Source organism: Tupaia chinensis, unplaced genomic scaffold, assembly GCF_000334495.1.
Source record: "Tupaia chinensis unplaced genomic scaffold, TupChi_1.0 Scaffold000104_1, whole genome shotgun sequence".
Lineage (NCBI taxonomy): Eukaryota > Metazoa > Chordata > Mammalia > Scandentia > Tupaiidae > Tupaia > Tupaia belangeri.
In genome coordinates this window covers 28,942-37,980 of record NW_006159568.1, presented here as the reverse complement: position 1 = coordinate 37,980, position 9,039 = coordinate 28,942, and the positions used below count along the sequence as shown (strand labels likewise).

The following is a 9,039-nucleotide window of genomic DNA, read 5'->3' as shown; positions in this document are numbered from 1 at the left end:
TCTTTCCATTGTTGAATAATATTTCACTGTATAGAGGTAGCACATTTTATTTGTCTATTTATCAGCTTGTTTCCACTCTCTGGCTATTGTAACTGACTGAAGTTGCTATGAACGTTTGTGCATGACTTTTTACATAGCTGTACTTTTTACATAGCTGTACGCCTTCATTTCTCCTGGGAATACACTGCAGAGTAAAACTGCTACATTGTAGGGTAACTCCATGTTTAACATTTTGAGAAACTGCCACACTGCAGGACAGTAACTTTAACATTTCTTTTCTTTTAGAGAAATTTTGTTAGAGGGCTGTATGCACTTGCCAGAGAGACAGAGAGCAAGAAATCACCCCCCAGGGGGGATGGCCACACCACAATCCCTTCTCCTCCATTCTTGGGATTTTGGGCATGCATGCACGCACATGTGCCCAGTGTGAGTTTCAAGCTGTCTGGGACTCAAACTGCGGTTGACTATGTGAGAGTCCAGCGATGTAACCACTGTGCCATCTGCTGGTCTCCAGAACAGTAACTTTTAAAAATGTTTTGGGGCCCGCAGGTGGCATGATGGTTGTGGGAACTGGACTCCCACATGGCTAACTGTGGTTCAAGTCCTGGACCTGGAGGCTTGCTTTCTCACTGTCCACCCCGTGTCTCTCTCTGGAAATATTAAAATAATAATAAATAAAGCTAAATAAAATAATGCTTTGAAAAAAATGTGTTTTGGATGCTTTTAAGCAAATAGGAACTCCCTCAAAGTACCACACATCCTATTTCTGGATCCTGATCACAGATTCTTTAGGCTTTGCTTTTCATCTGCTTTGAAGTTATGCATCTGCTAGTCAACCCCATGTAACGAAAATGTTTTTGGGACAGACACAAACTTTTTTAGAGAGATCAGGGTCCAAGATCATTAAGTTCAATGCTAATGAAACAAGCCAGAAGGTCTCCAAGATTCCACTGCAAGGACCTGAACTAAATGTGCTGAACACAAATTCTATTTCTTCAGCTGTCTCAATGAAAAAGATCATCTATGCTTGCAGAATGAAAACATATATATTTAGACAAAACTATTTACAGTAAAATTTAAACTGACATTCAAAAGTTAAAAGGCAAAACAAAACAAAAACCCTTACCTCTTGTTCCTCAAAAATGGGCTGATATTTCTCAAGGGATAATTTCTTAAGTATTCCAGTCAGTTCATCTTCAAGAGGGGGAAAAAAAACTCATTTTAGAATTTGGTAAAATGTATCAAAACGGTAGTGGCAATGTCATTTCAAATTAAATCCTGACCCTGAAAGCAGGTATAAGCTGCCGTCCCCGGGAGGCGGGCAGTGGGCTCTGAGCTATCTGCCAGCCATAGCCTTTCCCTTCCCGGCAGCCCCTCACATCTCCTGGAACTCCTGACTGGGCTGCAAAGTGGGCGAGCCCAGCCAGGGCTGACTCTCTCAAGGCTGCAACAGTCAAGCTGTAGTGCAGCAGCTGGGATGAGAACGCTGCCTTCCGTGTGAGAATGCTCAGCAAACGTCAGTCAGGCCCAAACCAGCAGTCCTCAGCTCGTCTAAGATTTGGTTCAAGTGTGAAAAATCGGTGCCTTCCTGATGGAAAGGTGCATCTGAGTGGAGCAGCAGAGCCAGGGGCACAGTCAGGGCAGGAGTTGGGGCTCTGGAGCAAGGGCAAAGAAAGGAGATAAGGCCGGCCTCTGGAGGGCCTGAAGACATCATGGTTCACACATTCAACAGAGACTTACCAGACAAGGCACTGGGGACTCAGCATGTATCAAGACAGACAACAGTCAGGCTGAGACATCAAAGCCAGTAAGGAAGAACAAGGTGAGGGTGAGAGAATAAGATGACGGGTGTCCCCCATTTTACAGATGCTGTCTTACAGAAGGTGGCCATAAGAGGCCTGTCTTAGAAGGTGACATTTGAGCAGTAAATGAAGAAACAGCAATGCAGATATCTGCATTAGGGGAGAGTACTAGGCCACATCTAGGCAGTCAAAGAGGTTAGGAGGCCTGAGTGCCTTCTTTTATTCACATATTCATTTAAGTCACCCAATCACTCAGCAGCAGCCATCGATGTGCCTACTGCATGCTGGGAATGCAAGGTGTGGCTGGAAAGATAATGATGGTGGAGCATGTGCAGTGCTCACTTCGGCACCCTGTATGTGGATAACCCACTCGCTCTGTAACCACGTGAGGCAGCCCCTGCTACTGTCCCCACTTAAGAGATGAGAAAGTGAGGCACAGAAAGATTGGGCACCATATCTGGGTGAGGTCACACAGCTGGTTTCTGGCGGAGTGGGGACTCCAACCCAGTAGTCTAGCACCCAGGCTTGTACCAAACACCCTGTTCTCACTGGTGGAGGGCATGAAAAGGGGGTGTGGAGACAGACATGACAATGGACTCAGATCAAAGCTTCGTGGAACTAAGGCTAGCATGCACCCGAGATGATCCTAAGCTCAGATGTATGAGACGAACCAAGCTTCAATGCACATACTGTCCGCCATGCTTTCGTGATGTCAGACCTCTGCGCCTGCCGTCCCCTCCGTGTAGTCTTACTCCACACAGGGTGCTGGACCATGCTTCACAGCTGGAGCTCAGGGGAAATGCATGCATAGATGCAGATTCACGAGTTCACTGCAGATTTTACTGATAGAAAGGATGCATGGCGCACGGTTTACAAATAATTATAAAATGCATAACAACCTTTACTGGAAATTCCATACAGCCAATTGCTCCTTACTGAATGCTTTTACTGATTATTGCCTTGTTCTTACATCTACAGTCAAGGAGTGGAGTTACAACTGCTCGCTGATGGTTGATAGTTTTGTTTACATAAGTAAGTGAGATAAAGTGATACAAAAGCCGTATGTTGGAACTTCATGTGAGCGACTTAGCTTAATCAAATAATGGTTTTCAAACACTAAAATAGGGGTATTTTCTTATTTTGTGTGTGTGCTATTCACATAATGACTACAGATGTAACACACTTTTAAGTTTAATCTTTTTTACTTTTTCTCCATGACTGTCTAGAGTATGTCTAGGCAATCAATAAGTAAATCAAGCTCTGGTTGGTGGTGGTTGCTGATTTCTATGGTGTAAATACCCCCATCATGGCCAATTTCAACCTACCAACAGAATGTCCCTAAAAGTGGAGGTGGGAAGACATGCAAAGTAGTAACACATCACACAACTGTCCCTCAGTATCCATAGGGGTTGGTTCCAGGACCCAAGAGGAGACTAAAATCCACAGATCTCTTAAAAATGCCATAGTATTTGCGTATGACCTATGCACATTCTCCCATATACTTTAGCTTATCTCTAGATTCCTTATAAAAGGCATATAACATAAATGTTACGTAGCTATTATGCTGCCTTTTTATTTGCATTTTTTTCATTGTGTACTTTGACTTTGTAGTAGTTTTGATCTGTGGTTGGCTGAATCACGGGTGCAGAGTCCGTGACACTGGGTGCTGACCACAGTGTTCTCACGTTAGATACGAGTGATAGCAGAGACCTCAAGAGCACAGGTGATCAGACACACTAAGAAGTTATTTTAAATATGCCTATGTTTTTATAGAACCTGTTGTTGAAGTTCATGCAATTTAGCCCTTCATAATGGCTATGTGTGCCAACCAACTGGCCATTTCCTGTAAGTGGAACAGTCAGCTCTGGCACCCCACAGCCCCACTCATCTCAGCCCTGTGGTCCTGTCGAATGCCCACACTCTGATGTGACCTTCCAGGGCACACGGCTTTGCTGGTAATGCAGGTGTGACCCCATCTTGTGTTACAACCCAATATGAATACACTGTGTGTGTCTTTCTTCTAACCTATCAGCAGGCACAGGGCATGGTGCCTCACAGCTACCCACTGAGCCTTCCTGGAAGGAATGTGGGGCTGCTGAGGTGAGGCCACCACGGACCTGTGCTGTGTCCAGCAGAAGCCCAGGGAGGGGATGCCGGAGAAGGGGCAGGGCATATGAGAGCCAGCATGTGGTCCTTGATGGGGCCACACATTTCCCTGGAGAATATTACAAAGAATAGCTGTTGGGAATGGCTGTGGCCCCTGCCCTCTGACAAGCTTATACCCACAGGACAAAATCCAAAAGGGAAAACCAGGATTTAAAAAATTAATAATAATTATTTTATTTAACTTAATTAATTAATTAATTTTAATTTGACCAGAGAGGGACAAAGAGAGAGAGAGAGCAAGAAATCAAGCTGCCAGGTCTGGGGCTTGAACTGTGGTCGGCCATGTGGGAGTCCAGCGCTCTTAACCACCACACCACGTGCCGATCCCCGAAAACCAGGATTTTTTAAGCCGTAGACATTAATCTTCAAAGAAACCACTGTTGGGCCTCTTCTCTTACCCTTCCCCAAGCAGCATCAGAAGCCTTGATGAATGAGAGGGGCGAGTGGGCAATGCATACAGACACCCACTGTATCAACTCTTTCTGGAAAAAGATAGAGTCCAAATACCTACCAGAACCTCCTGCGAAGGTTTAGGTTCCTGAAAACTTCTGAAGTGGGAGAATTTGAGTGGGGAATTAAGGCTCCGTGTAGAAAACACGGTGAGGGAGAACGGAGCTGCTAGTGAATCTCTGAAGCCGTTAGAAATGATTGCACTGGATACCAGGAAACAGAAAGCAGCGACTGGACAAAGAGGATGCCGACGGCAGCAGGTGTTTATCACCACAGTACAGAACAGAGCCCGCGCAGCTGGTTCCAACTTATCACCTGCTCAGCGGGACCTGCAGACACCTTGCTCCTGGCAGTTGCAATGAGCTGCCTGCAAATGCCTTGGGAGGATTGTATACACCACGAGACCTCCGTCGCCTCCGTCTGGTTTGTACTCTGATTTGCAACTGTCTGGACCTCATCTCTCACTGAAGCTCCCTCCCTTCTTCACCCCTCCCAGTTCTCAGAAGCCACCGGGGGCAGTGTGAAAGGATGGAGTTCTTCATCAGCCTTTATCTTCCCTAGGGCCTCCAGGCAAAGTCTTCACTCCTACCCTGCTGTCCACTCCTCTTCTATACCTCATTGTCCCCACAGGAAGGGCTTGTAACTCACATAGGCAGGTTCCAAGTTCTGCTTACAGTGGACATCGATTGCTTGGACTTCGATTGCTTCTGCTTGCCCAGAATCCTTCCCTATCCTCCCAGAAACAGCACTTCGATTTTCCTTTGAGGAACCATTTCTCTCCCACTTCTAATCCACACAATGTTGGCAAGGTAGACCACAATCCCAGTTCCAAAGGTGGATACCTACCCAGGCCTAGCCTATCAGCAAATTCTACCCCTGTGGATGCAGAGATGGTCTAGATAGGCAAAGACCTAAGTCATTAATTATGTGATGATTTTTACCACTGGCATTCTGCTGGACCTACTGAGAAAGTAGCATTCTCTCTCCTGGGTTGCAAAGTGAGTGGCACTATGAAGTCTGAAAGCTGCTTTCCACTGACATAACAGAGAGACACTCCCAAAGCAGCTCGATCCAAGTAAGTCTGAAGCACACCGTAGACACCTTCATCATGTGAGCCAATGAACTACTGTTTTTGCTTTTCTTCCTTAAACCAGCCTGAGGAGAGATTCCCTCACTCGTAAGGGAAAGAATCCTGATTTGTACAAGGTTCAGGGAAAGTAAATAACCTGGTGATGAAGAAGCATTTCCACTGGTGTATGCTTGTGCATATAAATGCAACTTACCTACATCCAAAAACTATCTGAGAGAGTTGATCATACACTGTTAGCACAGTGAAAACGGAAATGCAAGTAGAATTAAGAAAGGGAAAGAATGTATTTGTTGTAAATTAAAACATACACACACACACACACACCAAAATTTGAGCTAGGATGGCTATAGCAATGAAAGGCACCTTGCAACTGCACTGCCCAGTCACCATGGTGAGGGAACAGGTGAGGCTTCAGGATTCCACAGGACTCACCCTCATCCGTGATGGTGCCGCTGCTGGAACCCCCACTGCTCTTAGACTGCCGATGTGATGAGGAGGAGGACACTGAAGACTCAGCTGTGTGTCCTTTGGGTGAAGGGGAGGGCGTGAGGGTGGGAGAGGTGCTTTTGGAGGTAGTGGAGGTTCCGGAAGGAGGCCTTTTGTTGGTCTCCAATTTCTGCTGAGAAGAATCAGACAAATGCATATGCTATCAGTGAAGGGCAGAAATGATGAAAATGCCTGAGCTAGGTGCTACTTTATAGTATAGTCATTCTACTCACAGGGTTTCATGCTTCAAGTCAAACATGTTGTCACAGATATGTATATATCAGCTGAACGTGCTGTTGAAAGTGGTTAGATTAATTAAGATATTTTGTGAATCAATAAAATGTGTGGGAAAAAAAAGGAATGGAAAGCAACAGCAGATACCAGAGATAGTGTGGGAGGAGAGTGGGAAATGGCAGAGGGTGAGAAATGGCAGGTATATGTATATATATATACACACACATATATATATATGTATATATATATACACACACATATATAAATATATACACACACACATATATATATTAATTAATTAAAAGGAAAATTATTTGTTAATGATAACATGTATGACTAAGCCACTATACAGTGTATTCTGAATTGGATATAATATTTTGTACGCTGAGATGATGTTCAGTGAATGAAAGTAAAAAAAAAAAAAATGAATTCATTTTTAAAAATTAAAGAAAATGGACACCCAAGACAGGGTGGTGGTATCTGACCGAGATGTCTAATCAGGACTACGGTGTCTACTTTTAAACTGTGTAAAGTGAAAACAGCAGTATCTGAATGATTATAGGAAAATCCACCGCTGGAGCTGAGAGAGGGGTGGGATGAAAAAGCCACACACTAAGTCGGAAAACCCAGGCCCTCATCCCGCTTCTACAGATACAAGCACCAAGGTCCTTGACCAAGGCCCCTTACCTCTTTGGGCTTCTGTCAGCGAGCTCCAGAATCAAAGTGTGGCTTTTCATCATTTCTTCATCTAAAGGAGGTACCTCCTCCAAACTTTTCACCCAAGAACACTTACTATTCTTCCCTCTTTCTTTTTTTTTTTTTTTTTTTTTAAAGTTTTGGCCATAGGGCATGTGCACTTGCCAGAGACAGAGAGAGGAAAAGTGAGAAATCACCCCTGGGGGATGACCACATCACAATCCCTTCTCCTCCATTCTCCTTTTGGAATTTTGGGCATGTGCACACACTTCCCCAGTAAGATTTTTCAAGCCGCCAAGTCCAGCAATCAAACCATTATCAGCCACATGGGAGTCCAGCTTAACTACCACATCACCTGCTAGCCCATGCTGTTTAGCTTTTTAGAAAAGACTTTTTATACTGAAATAATGTAGACATAGAGAAGAATTACAAAGACAGAACAAAGTTCCCGTGTATTTCTCACCCAGCTTCCCAATATTAACATCTTGCATAACCTCTGTACAATAATCAAAACTAGAAAGTTGATCTGTAGTACAATACTATTTATTAAATGATACACTTCACACAGTTTCAAAGTTGTTCTGCTAATGTCCGTGTTCTGGTCTAGGATCCGATCCAGGATTTTAAGGCACACAGAGCTGTCCTGTCTCCTTAGTCTCCTCTGATCTGTCTTTTATAATCTTGACAGCTCCTCAGTCTGACTTTCATAAACTTGACAGTTGGGACCTGGTTAGTAATCTTGAAGAATGTTCTTTAATTTGGGTTTACCTTATGTTTTCCCATAGTTAGATTTGCTTATAGGTTTTGGGGCCAACCACTGCTGAAGCAATGTGACCTTCTCAGTGCACCATGTCAGTCTCTGATTACTGGTATCCTTAGTCTTGATCACTTATCTGGCAGGGGCGGTATCTGCCAGACTTCTCCATTGCGAAGTTACTATCTTTCCCTTTGTGATATGTACATATTTGGGGGAGCTATTTGGAGCAAATATCTAGAAATTTCTTTTTCCTTAAGGTTTTCCCCACTAATTTTAGCACTGATCAAAGGATCTCATGCCCAGTCATTATTACTGTGTTCTAGTAGTGATTTTCTCTCTCATTTCTTTCACACTTACTATTTGAAATGCTTCTGTAAGGAAAGGTCGCTCTTCCTCCCTCACTTATCTACTCAATCATTTATTCTCATCATATGGGCTCACAGATACTTACTTTGGGGGCTAAAATCCAATGCTACTGCTATTTATTTTGGGATTCAATATTCCAGCTTTGGCCTCTGGGAGCTCTTCCAGGTCTCTCTCATTTCTTTCACACTTACTATTTGAAATGCTTCTGTAAGGAAAGGTCGCTCTTCCTCCCTCACTTATCTACTCAATCATTTATTCTCATCATATGGGCTCACAGATACTTACTTTGGGGGCTAAAATCCAATGCTACTGCTATTTATTTTGGGATTCAATATTCCAGCTTTGGCCTCTGGGAGCTCTTCCAGGTTGGCTTCCGTGTCTTCCTGACATGCCCCCCCACCCCCCACTTTCTTTTCAAAAGCACTTCTCTACTTTCTGATACCACAAAATACTTCATGCTCACCTTGAATTTTCACTAACCCAGTACTAAAATAAACCACTTCCCCCAGGTCGTTGTCCCTTTTATTGGAGAATATTTAGAAACCAAAATCTGGGCACTAGGTTGCTCACAGCTATGGGACATCACTGTTTCTAGGTCCTCTCAGTGGATAGGGCAAGGAAATACTAATGAAAGTATACTAACCCATATATATATACAATATTCAGCCACATTTGTTTTTAAATCTATCAAATGTGTGTGTGTGTGTATATCTATATATACATATATATACATATATATACATATATATATCAAAACATTAAATTTGTGCTGCAAATGTATGCAGTGTTTATCCAATTATAGATTTATAAAGCTGAAAAAATAAAGTAAAAAATAAAAAAGCAAATAGCTTTCAGAAAAAAATTCCAATGCTTATATATTGTTACCATGTGGATTGTTAGCAAGTCTAATTTTTCTTATCATTTACCTCAACCAATGAATTTCTTTTTTGTTTGGAGAGGTTTTTGCTATAGGGCGCATGCACTTGCCAGAA

General features: G+C 43.3%; 1 protein-coding gene across 1 annotated transcript in view; it reads right to left on the bottom strand.

Annotated features, from left to right (window-relative positions):
• ANKS6 (ankyrin repeat and sterile alpha motif domain containing 6) overlaps positions 1-9,039 on the bottom strand; it is a gene marked incomplete at its 5' end in the record, with an annotated part of 50,481 nt that overhangs the window by 12,840 nt on the left and 28,602 nt on the right. The window contains 2 exon segments of the mRNA XM_027770019.1: positions 1,127-1,194; positions 5,941-6,127. Of these exon segments, the coding sequence (XP_027625820.1) occupies positions 1,127-1,194; positions 5,941-6,127 (255 nt within the window).